Consider the following 25,199-nt stretch of genomic DNA (forward strand, 5'->3'; position numbering starts at 1 on the left):
CAGGGGGCGCAGTGGAACTGGGTGGTGCTTTCTCCCTACCCCCACCCATGCATCCACCCCCAAACATTCCTCCACACACCCCTAGGGGAGTGCGCTCCACAGTTTGGGGACTACTGGAGTAGCATCTCAGCATGATTTCAAACTTAAATTCACCACACAACTCTTGCTTTGCACATGAAGCCTTCTGTGTGTACTAAAGACAATTATTCATTGTCCTGGGTTTTATATAGCTTTGAAGTAAAGTAAGAGTGTTACTGGGGTGGTGTAATAGATTATGGAAAGGAAGGAAAATATATCGAAACACATTTTAAAATTGTGAGAGTGATGGGCTAAGCCATTATTGCAATAGAGATCTGACCCACTTCTGCAAATACAAGTAACATCAATAAACCTTTTCACGGTTGGCACATCAGAATGAAATTTATCAATCGCTTTGACATGGATTGTAAAGGAAGGGCTGAATTGCAGCAGCAGTCTCTTGCAACACCTGCGCATTCCCCATTATCCATTGGAATGTTAGTTTGTAAACGTTCAGGGTTGAAAGCAAGGTTGGTGATTCCATCTAGAAGACAATCCGATTTGTGTCCAGCTTTCAAATTGCTCAAGCTTTCAAATATAAGAGTGGCAATGATTGTTGCAGCCTCTGTGGCATGTAGATGGGTCCAAGGGAAGAGGTCAGCTTGCTGACAATTGAAAGTAAATTTAAGATGCTCTTATCTAGGTGGCAGAAGTATCCTCACACCTTCTTGTCAACTGTCTAAATGGGCCATCTTGATTATCACTACAAAAGTTTTTTTCTCCTGCTGATAACAGCTCATCTTAATTAATTAGCTTCTTACAGTTGGTATGACTAATTCCACCTTTTCATGTTCTGTGTGTATATATATATTTATCTTCTTACTATATGTTCCATTTTATGCATCCAACAAAGTGGGCTGTAGCCCACGAAAGCTTATGCTCAAATAAATTTGTTAGTCTCTAAGGTGCCACAAGTACTCCTGTTCTATTTATCTAGGTGGAGGGCTTGTTCAAATGACCTCCCTGAATTCCTGCTTGGGGCCCAGTTTTTAGGGCCTCTCTGAGACCCACCTAGGGCTCCTCTCAGAGTGCAAACAAGAGTAGGCTGAAAGTATGTTGTGTGAGATCAGGTGGAAAGTGCACAATTCTGTCCAAGTGAAGAGGGCAACTGTTGAATTGAGCAAAGAAATCAAGTATTCATTAGAGAGTGAAATGCAAACTTCTCTGGTAGAACCATTCCTTGTACGATTTACAAATATTTGCTGTACTAATTAGGTACTATGGAATACTCTATCATCATCTATAGTAAAATAGAGTGCCAAGAATGGTTTCAGAGTAACAGCCGTGTTAGTCTGTATTCGCAAAAAGAAAAGGAGTACCTGTGGCACCTTAGAGACTAACCAATTTATCTGAGCATAAGCTTTCGTGAGCTACAGCTCACTTCATCGGATGCATACTGTGGAAAGTGTAGAAATTGGTTAGTCTCTAAGGTGCCACAAGTACTCCTTTTCTTAGTGCCAAGAACGAAAAAGATGTAGCCTGTGGATATGTGATGATTGCAATGGGATTATTTCTGGATGCTGAAAAGAGAGGGCAATATGTTGGCTAATTAGTCTTTTCCATATCTTACTTAGTTTGTAAGGACCAAGTCTTATTCCACTTCTACTCAGAACCGAGACAAAAGAGCGAGAACCCAGGGAGGGAGTAGAGTACCTCTGCTGGGTAGCATGTTTCTCTCCTTGCTGTAGCCTCATAGAACCCTCTTTGCTGGAATGATGCAGATGAGCAGCAGCCACACTGGATTTCACATTGGAAACGTGAGCTGGTGTTAACGCTGCTTCAAGCTCCCCACTCTGTAGCACAGAAGACTGCTTGTAGGAAAGCTGAGAGGAGGTACAAGGTTACATGAGGATTGTGACTTCCACACAGGACTCTGGTTTGGGAAATGAACCTCTCAAACATTCCTATAGGGGAGGGTCAATTTCCTGCTCTCTATAGGGAAAAATCTGTGTAGATTACAATATGGCTCCCAATCTATCAGCAGGAGCATGCAGTGGTTTAATATCATATCAAAAGCATGTAGTCACACACTGCCCTTAAATGTACAGAGAGAAGACCCAAATATCCTACATAATGTGAATGTGTGTTACAAATGACTTTACAGTAAGAACAGGAGTTTGGCATGGTAACTAGGACTGGTAGGATAAAGCTCAGGTTAAATTAGTAATGTATTTTGATGTTCTGCAGCATTTGTAGTTCAAGTAGTGCTACGTAACTAAATGTCAAAACCCCTCGAGGTATCAAATATATTTGATCATTTCTTCCAAAGCAGCAAGAAAAATGTGAAATACAAGTGAAATGGGTGTTTAATGTTTTTTTATATAGTTGAACATAAAAATCCTGTTCCCAATATAGAAATTCCAAAAGATAACAGCGTGCAAAATATCAATCATCATTCTCTATAGAATACCAGAAATGGTGTAATTCTGAATTTCCAAAGGACACTGAAAGTCACTGCTAACCTTTATACCTGGCTGTTTGGCCAAAAACAAGAGGTTATGAAGCCAATCTCTTTACACTTTGCTTCTATGAACAAAGGAGTGTTATTAATTTATAAAAAATACTTCGCAGAGCATAAAACTCTGAGCAAAAGTATATTTGAACTGCATGTATAAACTAGAAGCAGGAAACCTGGAAAGCCTCTTATAGCACCTACAAAGGGAATACTCTCTGTGTTTGATAGGAAAAGTTGAAAAGAAAATACACCAAAAGAAGAGTAGTATATTGAAGTTTGCAGTTTTAATGAATTCGGTCATATTGTTCCATTAATTATCTTTATCACAAATATATAAGGAAATTACCTTTTTTGAAGTCTGGTCATAAAGATCTCTCTCTGCCATACACATTCATGTACTTTTTCCCCTTTGTTTGCTAATAGTGTGTATCTACCTTCTTTGATTATGAAGACTGCTATATATAACTTTTACCACAAGGTGGTGCTAGCAAGCTGCAAGCATGTTCCTACTGAAAAGCAGAAAATTAAATACAGCTATAGTTATATTCGTTAACATTAGTCCAAGGCATTTGTTAAATTTAAAATTAGAAAAACTGATGATGCATTTCCCCCCTTGGAACATTACTTCACTTTAACACCTTCAGTTCTACACAGCCATCTGTACTTATGTTTGGAATTTTTTTTTTTTTTTTAAATATATGAAGGAAAAAAAAGGAAAAAAAAAAGGACAATTAAGTTAGCTCAGGAACCAGAGGGTAGCCTGTCTTGCAACACCGAGAAAAAGACACATAACAGAGATATGTACTGAAGTCCTGAGAGAAGGGGAGGTTGGGGTTTTGTGCAAATCCAGCCTAGCTCTTTCAAATACAGTCTGACAATTCGGTGTCATGGGTACATTTTCTAGCATGAAGAGGCCAGAGGGCAGGAGGGCTTGCCAAATAAAATACTATGCGTTCTCGATTACAGAAGCGCATATGTGTAGTCTTAACTGTTCAGATGTTCTATTGGATGTATTCCATATACAACAGAGGTATGATAGCTGTTATCTAAAAATCAGTTACCTATATGTAATAGTACCCAGTAACATTCTTAAATGCTACTGCGTACTACCACCGAAGTTCAGAAGAATCCACTTCGTAATCATTCTGGTAGACAGTGGAGAGGATCGCCAAAGGATCCCATTCATGAGCACACGTTTCAGTTCTTCCAGATAATGAATTAATGCCACACCTTGTTCTCCCTTTTTAAAATGGCACATTTGGCATTACAGTAGTTTACTGCTGTGAATAAGTTTGCTATCAATTTGCAGCTGTGACACCGTTGGATCCCTACTCTCAATACTTAATTCTTTGGGTCTGAGGTACAATGATTAATGGTTGTACTGTACTTATAAAGTAACACTTGCACTTCTCTGATGTAAAGAATGATTCTGTAGCTAAATTCTTCAGCTGTAAACAAAAAATCAAATTAGATTAAAATAGAAAGTTAGAATTTGACTTGATATGAAGTATTTCAATTATTCGAGCTATTTGGGAACATCCCGGGGAAAAACAAAAACAAGTCATATGGCTTCAATCATATTATCTAACATTTTACCTGACTATCTACAACCCATAAAACAGTATCATAGGGCTATCATGATAGTCCATCTAAGTCAGCAACACAAAACAGATTTTTTGATGGTATCGGCATACGGCAGAGAATGTAGTGAAAATCTAGAGGTTCCAGCACATAATGAAGGCACAGATGTAGACTAATCTACTACAAGTGAGTATTCTACTGAGTGCATAGAATGGCTACTGTAATGCTTTGGAAATTCATTCCAGCCCATATGGTTCCAGTTTATCATCATTATACAACTCAGAACCCTTGTCAGCCAATCAGATTGTTTCCCAATCTAATCTACTTCAAATGCATAATTACAGAATTAAAATGTTCATAAGACATTTAGGAAATGGGCAAACATTTCTGCATTATTTACCATATGTATTATACACACAGGTAGGATCAGAAGGAGTTGCTATGCCAGTGACCCAGGGTATAAGTGGAATGTGGGAAAAGAAGGGAAGACAAGAGTTCAAGTAAGAGGGCAAGAGCTAGAGCCTGAAAAGTTTGAGATGCCCACTAGAGCAAAGGTGGGCAAACTACGGCCCACAGGCCACATTTGGCCCGCAGGACCCTCCTGCCCAGCCCCTGAGCTCCTGGCCCAGGAGGCTCGTCCCTGGCTCCTCCCCTGCTGTTCCCCCTCCCCCGCAGGCTCAGCTCACTGCGCTGCTGCCGCAATGCTCTGGTCGCGGAGCTACGAGCTCTTGCCGGGCAGCGCAGCTGCAGAGCCCGGCCTGACCTGGTGCTCTGTGCTGGGCGGTGGCATGGTTGGCTCCAGCTGGGCAGCACAGCTGCCTGTCCTGGTGCTCTGGGAGGTGCACCTGTAGCGCCACCAGCCACCGGTACTCCAGGCAGCGTGGTAAGGGGGCAGGGGAGTGGCAGTCAGAGGGTGGGGAACGGGGGTTTATGGGGGCAGGGGTCCCGGGGGGGGCAGTCAGGAAGGAGAGAGGGGGTTGGATGCAGTGGTGGGGGGCAGTCAGGGGCAGGGGTTCCAGAGGCAGTTAGGGAGAAGGGGTGGTTGGATGGGGCAGGGGTCACCGGGGGTCAATCAGGAATGAGAGGAGGGGTTGGATGGGGTGGCGGGGGGGTGTATGGCGCAGTCAGGGGCAGGGGGTCCGGAGGTGGTCAGGAAGGGGTGGATGGGGCAGAGGTCCCGGGGGGGGGGAGGGGTCAGACAAGGGGCGGGGCCAGGCCACAGCCTCCCCTAACCAGCCCTCCATACAATTTCAGAAACCTGATGTGGCCCTTGGGCCAAAAAGTTTGCCCACCCCTGCACTAGAGAGACAGATTTTCCAGTTTCTTTAAATTCTGCAAGGCAAATGCCAGTGAGAAAGATCCAACCAAAAAAAAAAAAAAGAGGATTCAAGAACAGCAATAAAACTTAACAGGATTATATGCTGGGATGAGGAGTCTTCCTTAAAGTACATTATTAAAAAAAAATATTCTTCGGGGCGGGAGGGGGGAACCCCCATCAGCAGCTGCACTGGCCTAGGTGTGACACTGTAGTGCGGCAGGATTCAGCAAGCCAGGAGTTGAGCACATAGTTGAGTGTGAGAGATAGATCTGCATTGGCGAATACAGTAAGCACAAACAACGAGAAGTCCCAATTCAGTGTCTGATTCTGCAGTGACCTTCCACATAGGACTCCTATGGAAGTCAATGGGAGTGATGCACTTGAGTAGCTGCAGAACAATATCCATAAAGATGATCTGCAAAGGAAAGATCCTTGTGCCTTTTTTGACTCTGTCTGAGTTGTACCTACAGGCCTGAAAGGGTTTTGTTAAAAAAAAAAGTTCCCCTTCTAGAGTCTGACCTTAGAAATTCTAGTTCTCTACCCTATTGCAATTGGAGAACTAATCAAATTAACACATCACAAGAGACAAAACACTAAAAGAAGAGTAAGTGTGAGTCAAGATTTATAGTCAGTTTAAAAACTCAGTGTTTGTTAACACCAATGCCTAATTAATTGATTCTTGAAAAGAATGGGAGGATATTAACAATTCAAATTCCCACCCCTTCTACTAAGATGAGAGGTCACAATATTAATCAGAGACCTCTCAGTAATCCTCCAGTAAAACCAAGGAAGACCAGGCTTGATATCCATGATGTAAAGATTTAGAAAAAAAGCAAGCAGAGAAGTTTTTTTCTAGGATTTTTTCAGACTTTTAAGTATACCATGAGCAAACAAAAAAGGCACAAAGCAAATTTTTAAAAAATTAATTGCAGGTCACCATTAATGCAAAGTAGCTGAGAGAGTACTACCAGGAAAATAAAAGATCACTCACTTTAAAGCCAACTAGGGGGCATTTCAAGACCTGTACAAAACAGGTTAAAATGGTACACACTGTAGTCCTTTCAAAAGCTCTCTCCATATGAGAAGATATAATTACAAAAAATATATAAAGCAACTTAAAAATTCAAGAGTGAAAAGTTTTGTTTTCCTCTTTAGCAATGGAATTTGTACTAGTAACCACCAAGGTCAATTAATAGTCACATGTGATAGCTTTACATAAAGTGATTTGCATTTGCAGTTTTCCAGAATAGTATATTGTCATATAAATCTTAAAACTCTTTACAGCATCTGCACTGAAGGCCAACAGAGTTTTTTTAGATCATTTAGATGGCTACCTTGATTAAAAGCAGTTGGCTGCATCTGTACAGTTACTTAATGCTCCACATTATGCAGTCTGTGTTTACTGTTTCATCCCTTTTATTAATATTGAGAGATGATGGCCCAGATTCCCAGGTCTGGCCAAGAGGAACTAAAGGCATAAGTCAGGAGATGGTGTGCAAAGGTGTCTTTAAAGCTCTGCTTTTGCACTGCTCCAACTCTGGTGCTGAACACTGCGTTATGGCTGCTGTAACATATGCCAGGCTGAAACAGTCACAGGGTCCTGAAAAGTAGCCCAGGCTAGAAGCGCAAGTACATAGCCCAGCCACATACCCCTCTCTGTAGACACTCCCTGCTACGTCAGCTCTACAATACTGAAGACCATGGCACACTGGGGTGATTCTCCCTGGAGCAGTTCAGCCAGCTTGATGACCTTATTTCACCAGCCCTGCAGCACAAAGCAGCAGCACCACACCCAACAACTTGGCACAGTCGGTTCATGATTTTCATATTCAGCTTACTTGAAATGTTATTTTCTACCAAATTTGCCCAGCTGGGGCCTTTATCATAATCAACATGAGTATTAAACAGGGTACATCTTTGTCTCAAGTAAAAAAAGCCTGGCAAAGTACATGTTTCCATGCAAAAGCAAACAGACATTAACAGGTCTGAATCAATGTACACAAAAAAAAAAAAAAATCAATACCCAAGTCCATTGACATGCGGGAGTTGCAGGAATCCCAACTGGATTAGCCTCACTCGCCTGTCCCACTCAGTGCTCTCTCACTTTGCGGCAGGATTCTTGGGAGGCTGCAGTTTGTATGTGCTGAAGTAGTTTACCACTTGCTGAGGCACTTCTGCCAGGACACACTGAGCCAGGGCTTCTTTGGGAGCCTTATTAAAAAAAGAACATCAAACTTCAGTCTTAACCATTGGTCAGAGGAGACCTTAAAAGTTTAGGTGCCATCCGTTAATTTGTCCAAACAGAATCTACAGCATTTCTCTCAGGAATTTGCTACAGTGCCCTTGGAAAAAAGCTTCCCTGCCCACCTTTACCTTTCCACTCTTACTACTAAGCAAAATGCTGCAAAGCAGCTGAATGCCTCCCTCCTCTGCAGTGGAGGCTGCCTCTGTGTGGCATATGCAGTTTACAAAGTCTTTTGGGATCCACCAGGATAAAATACACTGAGGAAATTTTTAGCCATGTCAATAAAATCTCTGCTATGCAAGGTTAAAGTGACAGAAGTTAAGCACCTGAGGTTGGTTAAGTGAGTTTTCATCCACATCCTATTATCCCAACCCTCATCTGCAGTAAATGCATTGCTTGTTCTACATGCAATTCCTTCAAAGTACAGTTAGTTTGTATTTCAAGATCAAACCTGTGATACTAGAAAAAGGAAAGTTTGTGTAACTGAAAAACAGATGTAAGCACATCAGTTCTATACCTGAGTAATCATGACGGCACTGCACTAACTGGTAAATTAATCTACAATTTTCTTCTTCTAGTCTCAGTCTGATATATACAGGGTTGGCTTTTTGAGTCCTTATTTCCCGTTCCAGTCGGTCTACAAGCAGTTCCTTGGAAACTCTACAGCTAATCAAATACTTTCATATAACATCCAGCCATCTAGTCTGGGTCTTCTAAATGCTTCTCTCACCCTCTACTTCCAAGTTTAACGCACCATTTCCTAGATATTCTTCCAGTCTTCTTTTCACATGCCCAAACCATCTAAGCCTGGATTCCTTCAGCTTTTGTATAACTGGTACCACCTTCTCATATCCCATAATTTGCTCATTCTGAATATGGTCCAACCTTGTAATTCCATACATCTGAACATTTTCATTTCCATTCAAGACATTCTCCTGTCTTTCTCAGTGCCCAGCATTCACAGCCATACAAAAGAGTAGGGCTAATTACTGTCTTGTAGATCTTGCTTTTCAAGTTAATAGGCATCCTCTTATTGCAGGCCACTCCACTTGCTTTTCATTTAGTCCACGCCTTTCCTGTTCTGTTTATAAGTTAGTCATGGAGTTTACCATTATTCTGTACTATCTCGCCTAAGTAGTTGAACTTCTATACCTTTGGTATTGGCTGGTCCTCAAGACTTATGTTTCAGGAAGATGACGAGACTATCATCGAATCTACAGACCATATACTGTTTTATTTCTGCTCACTTTCATGTAATTTCTTCCAAGTACAGTAACTCCTCGCATAAAGTCGTCCCAGTTAAAGTTGTTTCATTGCTGATCAATTAGGGAACATGCTTGTTTAAAGTTGCGCAATGCTCCCTAATGTCGTTTGGCAGCTGCCTGCTTTGCCCACTGCTTGCAGGATTCTCTGGAAGAGCAGCCCCTCCTTGTGGGGATTAGAACCGGAGGGCTGGCAGTCCTCCCCACCCCCCGACAATCAGCTCCCTAAATTCCCTGTAAGGTATGTGGCTCGCCAGCTGCCCAGCAGCAGTTCAGCTGTGCCTCCCCTCACTGCCCTGCCCTCTGCCTCGGAGCTGCTCCCGGGAACTTCCTGTGTACAATATTAAACTGTTTGTTTAAAACTTACACTTTATATGTATATAGTGTCTTTTGTGTGGTGAAAAAAAGTTTCCCTGGAACCTAACCCCCCCATTTACATTAATTCTTGTGGGGAAATTGGATTTGCTTATCATCATTTCACATAAAGTCGCATTTTTCAGGAACGTAACTACAATGTTAAGTGAGGAGTTACTGTATGCATCACTCTAAATATTTGTCTGCTTCATTTTTGCTCTGCCCTAGGAGCATTACATGACCTGCACAAAGCACACACTACTCTTTGGATGTTTTCTTAAAGTGCATTGTGAACAAAAGGCCTTGGTGAACTTTGACTTATTAGAAATTGTTCAGTTTCTTCGACTGGCCTTCTGACTGCGGTAACAGCACCCTTGTACATGTCCTAGAGGAGTCTGATATGGTATTCACGTATCTGTTTCATTCTCATACACCACTAGATGACTTCTTTCGGAAGGTGATCATAAGCCTTCTTAAGATCAATGAACACTACGTAAAGGGTTTCTCCTCTTTTCTCTGCATTAAGATTGCTCGTGGAAAAATATAAATATAGCATTGTTAACTTGCCTGGCATGAATCCAAACTAACTGTCACTGACTTTTATTTCTCTTCAGTCTCTTATGAATAACAGTCTCCCAGACCTTCATGGCATGGCTCATGAGTTTAACGCTGCAGTTACCAGAGTCTTGTATGTCTCCTTTTTCCTTAAATGTTGGTACCAATGTGCTTTCTCCAGACATAGCTGAGTCCTCATAATGAAATTAAACAATTGTATCAATATATTCATGCCTACCTGCCCCAGGTACTTCCATATTTCTCCTGGTATGCCATCGGGACTGAGAGCTCTCTTATTTTTTATGTTGCTCAGTGATTCTACAACTTCTTCTTGGACTGGTACCACCAGAACCCGGTTTGGTTTTATCATATGGCATGGTTCTCTTGGATGCTCTTCAAATCATAAGCCTTTAAACAGTAATTATGCTACCATTCCGTAATCTGGTCTCATTGGTTAATGTATTTCCACTTTCATCTTCAATTACTTTGATCTCATCAATGTCTTCAGTTCTCTTATCACTGGTCTTTTCCAGTCTATATATTTCTCTCTCACTCTTCTTCATTTCAAGACAGGCATATAACCCTTCCAGGGCTTTAGCCTTAGCAGCTACCACCTCATTTTTGCTTTTTAGCTTTTTTATACTCCTGAAAATCCTGCTGTTAGAGTGTTCCTTGCCAAAGTTTAACACACTTTTTAGTTTCCAACTAAGGATGGCACTTTAAGTAATCGTTGCAGATTACTCCCTTCCCCCACATCAAAATGCCTGAACAAATAGTGGCAATCAAGGAAAACTGGTGCATTATTTTAATATGAGCTTTTTACCATGAGGGGCCAGGGGGATAGAACAGAGCATAAAATGTACAAAAACAAGAACTAGGAAGGGAGCACCTTGGAAGCTAAGGTGTTTTATCTGTCAGTTTTACTTTCCCCAGATTATTTATTTGTATACATCTTTGCAAGGCCATGACATTTAAAAAGGCTATATGACCCAATGTCAACAGTATTTATATGCTGGATTCCATCTGTTGGGTTGTACACTAAATAGAGCTTCCCCACCATTTTGTTTGCGTCTCTGTAAAGAGGGTTTTATTTGCTTTAATAAAACTACCTCAGCAAGGGCACCTATATATCAGAAAATGACTCCCTCACCTTCACACACAAAGATTTATTTATCAAAATGATACAATGCATGCACACAGAGATTAATTCTAATCTTAATCCAGATTTACAGCCAGGCAACTACACTGACTAAAATGGAAATAATCTTAGGTGAAGTCAAAATCATGCTCATTTTCTCCTCCGATAGGACACCAGCATTGGTTTGATTATGCTGAACTGCATATCAGTTCTGAAGTAGATATATAAATGACATGTCCTGAAAAGACTGGTGAAAAAAAGAGAGAGAGATTGATTGATTCTTAAACCAGGAACAGGTCACCTTTTTCGATAGAAATGATTTACTGGGAGTTCCACAGATGAGCTGGTAGGCTTTCATCTCTTCTTAGCCCCTGATATGAAAGCCATACCTCACCGCTAACCGAGAGTGTTTTCAAGAGGCTTTAGACTTCATTCCAGGGCCATTCCATGTATAAACTCCACAGTGGAAGTAGAGCCACTAGTATTTACATGCTACGAAATCTAGTGTACTTCGCTGGTATGTATTCAGTAAGAAATGATACTTACATTTTGGAACTGCCTAAATGGCACAAACTGGACAATGTCTCTGATAGCTGGCTCTCCAGTTGGGGACCTGAGACTTCCATTGTCACCATCAAGAAACTCCATGGCACTGAAATCAGCTCCTCCAACGCCAACAATGATAATGGACATGGGAAGCTTTGCGGCATTAACTATGGCGGCTCTGGTTGCATCAAGGTCTGTTATCACACCATCCGTTATGATGAGGAGCACAAAATATTGCTGTCAAACCAATATGTACTTTGTTACAATTGGGAACAGCAGAAGAGAGAATATTGCATACATGCATGCTACAGGTTTACAGGGCATAGAATGGTAACTTTTCAATATGAGAGGCTTATTCTTTGCAATCAAGAATCTACATTTGATCCAGGTCTCTTCTGCCTGGTCCAAAAAAACCCAACCTTAACTCTCCCTCCCCAAGAAGCAAAACACATATTCACTGCAAAGCCTACAAGGCCCTTATGTCCAACTGGCAGCAATCTAAAGCAGCCAAGTTGAAAAGCTATCCTCAGATCTCAAGTACAATGTCATTCAAACATAGGACACAGATTTTGTTGGGTTTTGGGCAGGAGCTGAAAGCAAGTTTAACTGAATATTTTCCTTTATGATCTATTTGAAGTAATGTCTTTGAAAAATGTAAATATAAAACCTTGCTCAACACAGCCACGGAAGCCCCAGCACATAAGCCAGAGTGCCAAGAAAAAAAAAAAAGAAAGAAACCCTCCTGTATGTACTGTAGTAAGGAGTTTGCAAAACACTGACCAAAACGGAGGGTCTTTGTCCTGAGTGCTGAAAAAACAGACAGTATGCCTGATTTTTTAGGGCAACAAATGCTATAACAGCTCTGCTGCAGTTACACTGCTGTAGCACTGTAGTGTAAACACTTACTACAGCAATGGAAGGGGTTTTTCTTGTTACTACTTGAGAGGCAGTAGCTAAATTGACAGAATTCCTCCGTAGCTGCATCTATAATTGGGGATGAGGGTGACCTAACTACGTTGCACAGGATGTAAAATTTTTCACAGCCTCAAGTAATGCAGCTGGGTCAACCTAGGTTTAGGTGCAGACCAGGCCTTAATATCATACCATCACAGCCAGTCAGCGGTTGAAAGGAGGAGTTCTTCTAACGCAAGTGTCTAATATGAACAGTTTATCTAGCACGAGTTCTACACTTCAAGGAAGTTTCAGATTTCTAAAGAAAAAAAACTACACGAGATACTGGGTTGGATTATTAGAAAAGAGGTGGATTCTTTTTTAAATACATATACTCCCTCTGTTGCTTCAAATTCCTACGTAAAATTTTCTTTACTATACCTGCATGCCAGCTGTTTTCTAGGATTAACTGGCAGAAGCTGCAATCTGCCTTTGATGTTTTACGTAAATTAGCTAAATTTCAAATGGGAGCCAATAGCCTACAGTACATATCTATAACAGATAAACCAGGTCTTGACTTCAAATCTCTGTTTGGCTGTTCAGTGACAAACACAGATATTTGTAATAAGCAAAATTAGTGTTCTTCAGTAGAAAAACCCTGAGTACGGAGTTCCAGTAGAGGTTTACAAGTTTGTCAGCTCAAATTCACAAGTATGGAGGCTATTAGCAGGGAAAGGCTTTCAGAAAGTGTTGCAGGTACATAGGTAGCAAGGATACCCAATTCTCTCTTTGTCCCCAGATATCTAATATTGCGTCAGTTATGAAACAGTTGTGAGCTGAAGAATATTCTTGGTAACAGCATGCAAATAAGTAACAGCCTCTTCACTGTGCTTTTAGAATCTGTATTTACTATTGCTACCATCAATAGTTTATAAAACCTGGATTAGGTCCGGTTTCTGTATTACGTTGTTTGATGAACCTTAAATGGAAGGATCACATCTCCATTGTTACAAGTAAACTCCATTCAAGTTTCAGAGTCTCTTTTTGGTGGGTTGCCACCATCTCACCACCCTGCTTGCTCTGGGCAGGGATTCAGTTCCAAGGACAAACCACCACAACTAAACTGAGACCTGCATATTTTGCTAAACTTCCATTTTCTCACTTTCATCTGGTTTCTTTTAGGAACTTCAGGAAGCCTGGACTTAAACGATAATTAATTTTCTGATTGTTTTTACCAAGCCATGCTCTCCAATAGCTCCCCCTTGGTTCCCTCCATATCTCTTCTCTACTTTGTCTCTTTGCTCTTTTTCTCCCTCTTCACACAACTACTTGTTCCCCACCACTTTGTCCTTCCTCCTCTATAGCTCCCTCCAGCTCTACTTTCTCCACATCTGCCATGATGTCTACAGAACCCAGCCTATTGATCATGACTGGACAGTTGATAAGCTGTGCTCATTCCTCTTCCTCCAACCCTTTTCCTAATCCTTCTAACCTCAATTAAAAAGAAAACACAAACCAAACATTTCTACAATACGTGTAAATAACAAAGCTGGGCCAATTCTTCACCATGCTCTTTTGCCTATATGTTGTATCCACATCCTCAAATATTCCGTTTGTTTGTCTCATTAGATTGGAAGCACTTCAGAGCAGAGACAGTGTCTTTTCTAAGACAGAAAAATGCCCAACACAATGGGGCCTATTACTATTACAAGAGGTCCAATTTATAGGGTTGCCAACCCTCCCAGGACTCTCCTGGAATCTCCAGGAATTAAAGATTAAACTTTAATTAAATATTATGTCATGTGACGAAACCTCCAGGAATACATCCAACCAGAATTGGCAACTCTATGTCCAAAGTAAAGTGTTATGGTTAGTCATATGTCATTTGCATATTAATACTGACAGTTCTTTTCCAGTTTCCAGCTAACTCATAGCAGTGCTCCTGTCTGAGCTCTGGGAACAAAGTGGAAAAGTTTAGAGCAGTGGTTCTTAAACAGGGATATGCCTACACCTGAGTATGCAGAGGTCTTCAAGGGGGTCATCAACTCATCTAGATATTTGCTTAATTTTACAACAGGCTACATAAAAAGCACTAGCGAAGTCAGTACAAACTAAAATTTCATACAGACAATGACTTGTTTATACTGGTCTATATGCTATATACTGATCTATATGCTATATACTGAAATGCAAGTACAATATTTATATTCCAATTAATTTATTTTAGAATTCTATGGTTTTAAAAAAAAATGAGAAAGCAAGCAACTTTTCAGTAACGTGCTCTGACACATTTGTATTTTTAGGTCTGATTTTGTAAGCAAGTAGTTTTTAAGTGAGGTGAAATTGGGGGGTAAGCAAGACATATCAGAGTCCTGAAAGGGGTACAGTAGTCTGGAAAGGTTGAGAGCCACTGGTTTAGAAGGTTCCACAGAGTTCATTCTGTGTGTTACTTGCTGCTTTGGACTGCAGGTCATAACAAGGGACAAAGAGATAAGCGTGTTGCTGTTTGCAACAGCCAAACCACAGCCAGACAGTTTTAGTCTTACATGACTCTTGTGCAATCCTGTCTTGGTCACGTTAAGTAACGTGTGTCTCAGTTTACCCTCTGAGAAATGAGGATTACGCTTGCCACTCAACTTGAGGATAAATGCTGCCCTAAAATGTGTGTGTATTCCAGGGCAGAACTAGATCCTTAATGTTTGTGAAGTGCTCTGAATGTTTTGGATGAAAAGTGCTACAAAATGCCAAGTACTTTTTTTTAAATTGACATTCCTATCAGAAAATAAGCTTCATCTGGATGAAAGATTCTTGTTATGTACAATCTGTGAGGAAGCTCTGGCATCCATAAAGCCTAATGGTAACAAATGCAACTTCACAGGATAAGTGGATAACAAATAAGGTTGGTACGCTTCCAAGCACACAGAGGGGAAATGAATAGTGTATAACATCGAAAGAAAGAAGAAAGAAGGAGGGGAACGTCTACACTAAGATAAAGTACTTACTGATGCTGTCTGTTGCTGTGCAGCTGCACCAGCTAATGTAGCCACATGGTTTATTATTGGAGAAAAATTGGTTGGCCCATATAATTTTACTTGAGGAAGGCAGGCCCGGTATGCATCAATAACGCCTTGGATTCCTTAAGAAAACAAATGGTTAAGTCTTAATATTTCATGTTAATGTTGCGTTGCTGTTCTGAGGCACTCAACTGTCCTGACACCTCCATAGGTGCCAGACATCTAGAGTAGTACAAAGTTATTTAAAATTAAGATAATGATAAAGGAAGTTGTATGCTTTAGGTGAACAGAGGCCTTTTATCAGGCCATAGCCTTCCACAAGAGCTAATCTTGACTTTATGTCAAGGTTAAGAAGGTTGTCTAAGTGGCCAAATATCACTATCCTGAAATCTGGCTACCTAGTTTATAACAGGTCTGCTCAGTTTAGAACACATGTCCTTGTTAGCAGTCTAAGCAGAGAGGAAAAGACTAAATGGTCAGAGAATGAACCACCTTCTCACTCCTAGGGCCAGCGAGGTTCCCTCCACACCAGCAATGAGGTACCTTGGCATGGCAGTATGGAAGAAGCCTACACTGCTGCTACCCCAAGGTAGATGTGCAGTGAAAGTTCAAAAAAGAAAAAGAACCAAAGGCTCCTTCACACAGGTAAGGATTTATAGCAGGAAATTCTAGCCTGGTTACTGACTGAAGTTCCTTGTCTATTTAACGAAATCAGCCTGCTTAATCAGAAGCCTGGCAGATGCTCTGATTAGCAAAGAGCATCTCCTTCCTTCCCATCTCTTCTAGTATTTTGAAGTCCATATTCTGAATAGGTCACACATTTCTTCTAATCAGAGACTTTTCTATACAAATTAACATCTACTGCCACAACCTTTACTGTTGTTGTATTAATGGTGCCAGATTAAACACAGTACCATGAGGCAGTTAAGTGGTACCTAGTAGAAACAAGACTTTCCAGATATTTGATTCTTTAAGACTCTTGTGATAGTTTCTAAGACTTACCAGTGCAGAATGGATTTGATGGGTTAAAGTTTAACGGAAACTCATGTGATACCTGTCAATACACAAAAGATGTTCAGGTTTTAGACATGCACATGTCCTTGAGTAAGTTGTTTTAGATTGCCTACGTAGCAAATTTACACATTTGGTTACCTGAAAGGAAGGAGGAATCTGTGCACCAAATCCAAAGGCTGGAAACATTTTATCTCTGAAAACGCAATTTAAGAGAAAATGAAGTAGTTGTTTCCCTTTAGACTGTTCACAATTCAAAACAATTTAGCTAATCCTAGTCATAATCATAAAGCTGTTTATTAGAAATCAACAGGAAATTTCCCCTGTGTAAAGGCCAAATCAGGTAGGCAGGGAGAATTTCTTTCTGTCCAAGTCAGCAGGGCACCTAGGGAATTAACATTTAAAATTTTTGCTATGAAAATGTGTTAGGTTGCAAATGCTCTGCTGGTTTTTGTTTAGCATTTGTCATGAGATAATTTGAGCCATGAAAACCGTAGCAGCTATTTACTACCATGCAGACCATTGAGTTTGGAGATATTACTCCTGGGGGAATTCTGCGCCACTGCACATATGGAGAACTCTTGTCCCCCACAGATTTGCTTCCCTGCAGAAAAACGACTTTCTGACAGGGAAGCAAAGGAAAGCCATAAGAGCAGTCATACCACTGTCCCCCGCAGTGTGTTTTGGGTGCCAGGGAAGCGGTCAGAGAGGTAAATCACTGTGGGGAGGGGACAGGACTGGGAAAGCCCCGACTGGCTGGGCTGCTAGTCCCGGTTGGGTTGGGGACGATGGGACTTCCTCTTCCCCTGTACTGCATCCACCCACCCACCCCACTGACCCCCAAACAGCTGCACCTGGATCCCCACCCCAGTGGGGCCCACTCCTCCAGCATCTGGACCCCCCCCACTGACCCCACACACCCAGACCCCCCTACCGAGCTCTATCCCCCACACATCCAGACCCCCCCGCTGAGCCCCACCTGGACCCCCCTGCAGAGTCCCATTATCGCTGCACCCATAACCTTCCCAACAAGCCCCTGTGCATCCAGATCCCTCCCACACCCGGATCCGCCACTGAGCCATCCACCCCCAGATTGCTCCCACAGAATTCTCTCAGCCCACACTAGGATCACCCACACTAAGCCCCTCCACACTTGGATCCTGCTGGGCTGAGCCTGCCTGCCCACAACTGGTGCATCTGGCATGGCAGAGCAGGGTCCTGGGGTGTTTCTGGGGCAGGCCCAGTCCTTGCACGGTGTCAGGATTGGGTTGCAGAATTTTAAAATATTGTGTGCAGAATTTATTTTTTTGGCGCAGAATGCCCCCAAGGGTAAAATACTGACTGAGAAACGGATTGTACTGAGGTTTGTGAATTCTGGGCCCTCTCAAAGGAATATCACCCTAGATCAACAAGGATATACTATTGGACACATCTCCAAGTCCCAGGCCCCCCTCTCTCATCATTCAAATTCCTTCTATTATTAATAAATACTGACTTTCCATGATGCCCACAAACTGTACTCATGAAAATCCTCCACGTCACGTTAGAAAAGAGATTCAAAATTAAAAACAAACCATAAGCCCCTACACTTGTTCTCTGGTTCTCCCAATGGGACCTCTCAACTGCATCCCAGACTGTAAGCTCCATGGAGAGCAGACTGTCTTCATATCCATGTCCTGTATCCTGAACACATTGTTCGTATTTAAGCAGATATAATCTCTGTGCTGCCACCCTCTGGCTCTGCCAAGGAATATCAGATAGCTAAATTGACAGATTTGCACCTCCATCCATTTAGAGAAAATGTCACTTGGGTACGACCATTTGTAGTATGCCTGGACCACCTTATGCAGAGTCAAGTGGAATGTAGTTACACACAAGCCAAAACAGACTGTACCCTTTCTCCCTAGCCTCTCCCAGCAAAGGGCGAGAGCTCATTCAAAGAGGAGAGGATAAAATGGAAGGGAAAATGTGAAAGGATTTTTATGCATGTTCTCGTACTTTCAGTACATTCAGCTCTACAGCTTTTATTATGAGCTGTTTATGGACATCTGCAATACTGACATGCCCCGGTTCTACAACATGCATTTGAAAATGAGATAAGTTAAAACTTACGCATCATAGTCCTGAACGACCATTCCTACAGACCAAATGGCTGTCAGGTATTCGTTAACCCCATTAGGGCTGATGTAATGTAGAGAGTCTGGTGAACGAGGGTCCCCATTGGAGCCTGTAAAATCTATCCCCACCTGTCAAATGTAGCATTTGTATCCGTTAGCAGTGATGGAAAACTGGGTTCCCAATTGCAGGCAAAATTAACCTGACAAAAACAGGAAGAACTATCTACATCACATACTGGTACATGTAATCATCTGTCAGCTGCCATATTTACACCATTTTATTGAACATCAGAACCTTGTTTAAGGAATGTACCCTACTCAAACATCATGAAGCTGTGGTTCACCATGGGGACTGGTTGGCTGTCTGTCTATCAGCTGCTGGCTCATATAGGTCTTAAACAAAAGCATTCACAATATTCTCCATGGTTGTGAAATGAGTCTCAGCCTGCTTCCAAGTGGAAGCTACTCAAAGAATACCACAACAGTTAAAAATTAACAGATACCCTTGCTGACAGACCAGCCAGAGACACTGATCTACTCTGGGTGAGGGCTGAGGTACACTGCCAGAGTGGAGAAAACTTACATTGCTACTGCCTGTGTTGTACCAGTATTGTGAATTAAACCATTTCAGGGTCTGATCCCATGCTAAGGCCTATGCATGTTGCTCAGGCTGTGCATAAGGGCCTTGAAGCCATCCTATATAGGCAGTTGAGATTATTCTGGCATGAGGAAATCCTTGCCAGGTGTAAACCTACCATAACAAGCTCTACATGACCACCCCCAGGTGTAATGGATGTGTTAGGAGTGAACAGAACTACAGACATTCCCAGATTGCTTGACAGCCGTTAAGCTGATCTGAACTACACTTGTGATAAGATGGTGTAAGACAAACCCAAGCAACAGGGAACTGTAAACTCCTTTGGTCTCTGCCCATACAGTTATATCCAGCTCTGACTGGGTACATCTGAATATTCAGAACTCATGTCTGATGCTAGCAGTCTATCATATTCCAGAACTTTCCAGATAACAGTTGACAAAACAGGCCAGAGGGCCTCTGGAAATATGGGCTTATGAGTCATCTGCTACAAAAACAAACATGAGATTAAGAGAATCCATAACACATTACAGCTTACTCTGAAAAACAAAGCAATTATGTACACATAATTTACTTACAGTGAAATTCAGCTGACATCCTCCCATGATGTAATCAAGGAACGTACATTCCACTATAATCTAAAAGGAAACACACTGGTTTCAGCAAAACCCAAAAGACAGAAGCAATTTCTTAATTTCCTTAAGGCCAAGTTTTGCTTCCCGTACTGATGTAAAACAGTACCTTTACTCCATAAGTAGTGCCTCTAGATTTCACTGGGAGTACACAACGAATAAGGTACTATGCACTGTGTGTGCCAGTACTGGGCCCCTTATAATTATATTTAAACAGGATCTGGGTACATGGAGAAAATTCATATCAGATAAATATTTCTTACATTAGCCAGTGTTCAGCTAGTAAGGAAATTGACACTATGGTACCTATTAATTAATTGCTAGGACGTTTAGTGCTTTTTTGTGTTTAAGACAATGCAAATCACCACTTCCCTTGTCATTCCATGATACATGCAAATAGAATTTCAGAAGGCTGTTTTATTATTTAGGACCTGAACACCCCCACTTCCCACTCAAGAGGATATTAGATGAGGAATTCCTTTACTTTAAGTGGTAAGATCATCCTACTGAGAATAAGGTTATGGGGGTTTGGATATTTAGACATCTATTTCTAAACCAAAAGACCTTGTATGAAACAGTAACTTTCACTTGCTTGCAATCTCCTGTATAGAAGACTAAGTCATAAACGCTCTATAGAAAATGCAGGAGTAATATTAATTGTATTCTGATTCTATGTGAAGCAACAATGTTTTACTTTGTCACGGTAATGCTTCTACAACACTCAAAGCATTCTGTATCTATACTATCATCTTCTAGACTCAAATCTTTCTGCATTTTTCATACATTTTACTGTTACTTACACTTGGGGTAGTTGAGGCATGTTAGATCAGAGATGCTGTACCTGGACATTTATAAATAAAGAAAAATCAATTGAGTTAAAAAATAAAATCCTTGAGTACCGACCTCACAGTGTTTCACACTCACGACACCAGAATTTTTGTAGCTTTTCTTCTTTTGTCTCTTCTTCTCATTGATGCATTCAAATTCAGCCTAAGGGAATGGAAACAACAACAAGACTACAATCAGTACAATTTATGCAATACATTTAAGTAGTACCTATCCAGAGCTTTAAGCACCTTTGCTTTACATTGCTTTTGTTTTACAGCCAGTGACTGCACTTTCAAACCCATCCTCCTCAGAACAAGAAAAGAAAAACCCAACAGGCCAGACACAAGTATTTGTACCTTCCCTCCCTAAAAGCTTCAGAAGAGAAAGGCTTTGTGCAGCTCTTGGGGATCATCATAGGTAGGGAGTGAATTCCAAAGTTCTGGATCATCTTCAGGTACTAGGCTGGATTAAGCCATAGCCCCAAGTAAAGCACATTGCAGCTATTTTGAAGGCGAGAGAGTCGTAAGACATGGTAGCAAGATCTGCATCTGAGAAGAATGGTTGCATCCTCCCTGCCAAACAAATTAAAAAGCCACCCAGTTTTCTTCTGCTATAGGGTTGCTCAAAAGCAGCTAAGGATTCAACAGTAATCCAAGACTGCAAGCTCCAGTAACAAATGGCAGGAGCACACGCCCTCCTATAAAGTGGCTCACTGATGCGTCCGTCTTCCAAACACCACTTCCATTTTATGGAAATTGGATTTCCACCAGCTAGTCCTCATCCTTTACTTGTCCCTAGAAAACACCGAGTCAGGTACTCAACAGCACTGGTCATAAGTGTGTGTTTCTGCCATACGTTCTAAGCATTCAAACGGATTTCTTAAGTGGTTTGGGACTCCATTTTTTCCTAAGCCACAGGACAATTTTTTCATTCAACCAGTGAGGTTAAATCCAACAATTCATTGAGTAAAAACAAGCTTAGCAAAAAGAAGCCTCTTGTACATTCTCAAGTCAGTCAGGAAACACTTGAGCTCTAAATCCTTCAAAGTGCTAAGCGCCCTTAGCTTCTACAGTGAGAAAATGGGGGGCTCAGTACCATTCAGGATCAGGCACGTACCAAGGGCTTGCCTGAAAAACATTCCTCCCACTGGAATCAGTGGAGACATGTTGAGGGTAACAATCTGCAAACAGTTTCTGTAATGCAACAAGACATTAAATACAGTATTGCAATATTGTATTCTATTAGATTCTTTCCTGTTTGTTGTTGGTTTACAGCATGGACAGAACATAATGGTAAGACATAATTAGAACTGAAACAAATTGTGGTACTTTATCACAGAGGCTAATCTAAACAGCCAGGTAGTTTCCTGATTAAATTTTCCATATTTAACTCTGTCTTGAAATTAAAAAGAAGCCTTCTATGAAAATGTATTAACTCCAACCACCATGTGGATTTTTGTTAAATCTTATAATTTTCATTAGCATGTCCTCCCCCCACAATCCCAATCAAGTAGGCTCTAGCCAGAGAATTCTCTCAGCCTTTTCTTATTTTGTGGAACACAGTCTGCATCTTATTTAACACCAGATTCTTTTCAGTTACACTGGTGTTAAGATCAAGTAAACACAATGAGTTCATTGAAGTCATTCCAGGATTAACATGGGAGCAACTAAGATGAGAATTGGCGTCTGACTAAATTCTACCTTACAGGGCCTATCGCCCAGCTTTATTTGCACAGGAAATGCTTCATGTCAGGCATGGTCCTAGTGGAGCCAATAAGTAAAGTTTTGCAGGATTGGATCCCAGTTCTTTTTAAGCAAGAGATTTCTTGAGCTCTATATTTCCTCTGTGTTGCCTTCTAGCTTTAATTCTCAGCCAGTCTCATTCTGACACGCAGATGGCTTTCTTTGACTGGATACAGCCAATGTGTGGTCAAGAAAATACACGTAAGGAAGAGCCTTCTTGAAGCATTTTCAAAAGAAGCATACGCAGATTACATCTTAACTTCACACTTTTTTTTTTTTTTTTAAAGCAGAAGATCCCAGCCCAGGTTATCAGAGGACAGATTAGGATGCAGCATTTTGATTCACATCAAATCGATCATACAGCATGCTTCAGTGGCACAAAGGGAGCTCACTATCTTACAGGATTAGGGTCTTACAGGGTGTGTGCGTGCAAGCTTTTTTTTTTTTTAAACCACACAGCAGTATGCTTCAGTTTTTTTCAGTTTTGGCCCTAATGCAATAATTGGTTCAGTAAAATGGTACCATATTTTATTTAAATAATTAACTTATGAAACAGAAAAAGGAGTGGACTAAACTGTTTCATCCTTGCCCTTCAGGTGTTTGGGTAATTTAATTACTACAGCAAGATGCACACTACTTTGCTTGTGGGGAAAAGCTGAATAAATGCCAGCCTACTTCCGAGAATCTAGCAACATGAGAAAAAGCACTAGAAATCTCTAGAAGCAGATTACATATGAGCAGTCACTTGCTGAAATTATTTACCAGTGCTGTAAAAGGAAGTGTTAGATTTCCTGAAACTGAGCAGAGGACAGTCTTCAGAAACAACCACTGAGAGAGCAACATGGCAGGAGCAGTGATTAGAAAATATAAACACATTTAAAAAGTTAAATATTTATAATTAGTAGCTTTGAAGAATTCAGTTTACATACAATACTTTAGGATGCTTTTAGGTTCCAAACCTGTATGCAGTGTACCTGATCACTGAACTATTTTTCAAGTTATGTGCAATTAAGGAAAAATATGGTACAATATTGCTTGGGACACAAGTGTCAGGGTTCCCTCCCCATGCTGAACTCTAGGGTACAGACATTGGGACCTGCATGAGAGACCCCCCCTAAGCTTATTTCTACCAGCTTAGGTTAAAAACTCCCCAAGGCACAAATTCTCCCTTGTACCTTGGACTGGGTAACGCTGCCACAACCAAGTGATTTAGACAAACTCAGGGAAAGGACCACTTGGAGTTCCTACTCCCCGCTAATACCCCCACAAACCCCACACCCCCTTTCCTGAGGAGGCTTGAGAATAAACAAGATGAGCACAGACCAACCTTGGGTTTTTTTAGGACACTAAAAAAAAAATCCAATCAGATTCTAAAAGAAACAAAAAACTTTATTATAAAGAAAAAAGGTAAAAGCAGCACCTCTGTAAAATCAGAATGGAAGATAATCTTACAGGACAATCAGATTCAAAAACACAGAGGTTTCAGAGTAACAGCCGTGTTAGTCTGTATTCGCAAAAAGAAAAGGAGTACTTGTGGCACCTTAGCGACTAACCAATTTATTTGAGCATAAGCTTTCGTGAGCTACAGCTCACTTCATCAGATGCATACTGTGGACACTGCAGAAGACATTATATACACAGAGACCATGAAACAATACCTCCTCCCACCCCACTCTCCTGCTGGTAATAGCTTATCTAAAGTGATCACTCTCCTTACAGTGTGTATGATAATCAAGTTGGGCCATTTCCAGCACAAATCTAGGTTCTCTCACACACACACAACCCCCCCCCTCCACACACACACACAAACTCACTCTCTTGCTGGCAATAGCCAGAAGAGTTCCCAGAAGTCACCTACTACAGGACAAGCCTAACAAAGAAAATAACAGAACGCCACTAGCCGTCACCTTCAACCCCCAATTAAAACCCCTCCAACACATTATTAAGGATCTACAACCTATCCTGAAGGATGACCCAACACTCTCACAAATCTTGGGAGACAGGCCAGTCCTTGCTTACAGACAGCCCCCCAACCTGAAGCAAATACTCACCAACAACCACATACCACACAACAGAACCACTAACCCAGGAACCTATCCTTGCAACAAAGCCCGTTGCCAACTGTGCCCACATATCTATTCAGGGGACACCATCACAGGGCCTAATAACATCAGCCACACTATCAGAGGCTCGTTCACCTGCACATCCACCAATGTGATATATGCCATCATGTGCCAGCAATGCCCCTCTGCCATGTACATTGGTCAAACTGGACAGTCTCTACGTAAAAGAGTAAATGGACACAAATCAGATGTCAAGAATTATAACATTCATAAACCAGTCGGAGAACACTTCAATCTCTCTGGTCACGCGATTACAGACATGAAAGTCGCTATTTTACAACAAAAAAACTTCAGATCCAGACTTCAGCGAGAAACTGCTGAATTGGAATTCATTTGCAAATTGGATACAATTAACTTAGGCTTGAATAGAGACTGGGAGTGGCTTAGTCATTATGCAAGGTAGCCTATTTCCCCTTGTTTTTTCCTACCCCCGCCCCCCAGACGTTCTTGTTAAACCCTGGATTTGTGCTGGAAATGGCCCACCTTGATTATCATACACATTGTAAGGAGAGTAATCACTTTAGATAAGCTATTACCAGCAGGAGAGTGGGGTGGGAAGAGGTATTTTTTCATGCTTCGTATGTATATAATATGTATATAATAAGATCTTCTAAACTTTCCACAGTATGCATCCGATGAAGTGAGCTGTAGCTCACGAAAGCTTATGCTCAAATTGGTTAGTCTCTAAGGTGCCACAAGTACTCCTTTTCTTTT

General features: G+C 41.3%; 1 protein-coding gene across 2 annotated transcripts in view; it reads right to left on the reverse strand.

The window, feature by feature from the left end:
* Positions 1-2,798: 2,798 nt before the first annotated feature.
* The window catches only part of CPNE3 (copine 3), a 65,814-nt gene continuing 43,413 nt past the window's right edge, over positions 2,799-25,199 (reverse strand). For both annotated transcript variants that reach the window (XM_048841141.2, XM_048841142.2), the window contains exons 9-16: positions 20,696-20,782; positions 19,739-19,798; positions 18,561-18,694; positions 16,590-16,644; positions 16,440-16,491; positions 15,426-15,559; positions 11,533-11,769; positions 2,799-7,643 (exon numbers count right to left, since the gene is read on the reverse strand). In XM_048841141.2, the coding sequence (XP_048697098.1) occupies positions 7,533-7,643; positions 11,533-11,769; positions 15,426-15,559; positions 16,440-16,491; positions 16,590-16,644; positions 18,561-18,694; positions 19,739-19,798; positions 20,696-20,782 (870 nt within the window). In that variant the 3' untranslated portion in view covers positions 2,799-7,532. The remainder of the gene's footprint in view (positions 7,644-11,532; positions 11,770-15,425; positions 15,560-16,439; positions 16,492-16,589; positions 16,645-18,560; positions 18,695-19,738; positions 19,799-20,695; positions 20,783-25,199) is intronic.

The sequence above is a fragment of the Caretta caretta genome, chromosome 2 (genome assembly GCF_965140235.1).
Source record: "Caretta caretta isolate rCarCar2 chromosome 2, rCarCar1.hap1, whole genome shotgun sequence".
Classification (NCBI taxonomy): domain Eukaryota; kingdom Metazoa; phylum Chordata; order Testudines; family Cheloniidae; genus Caretta; species Caretta caretta.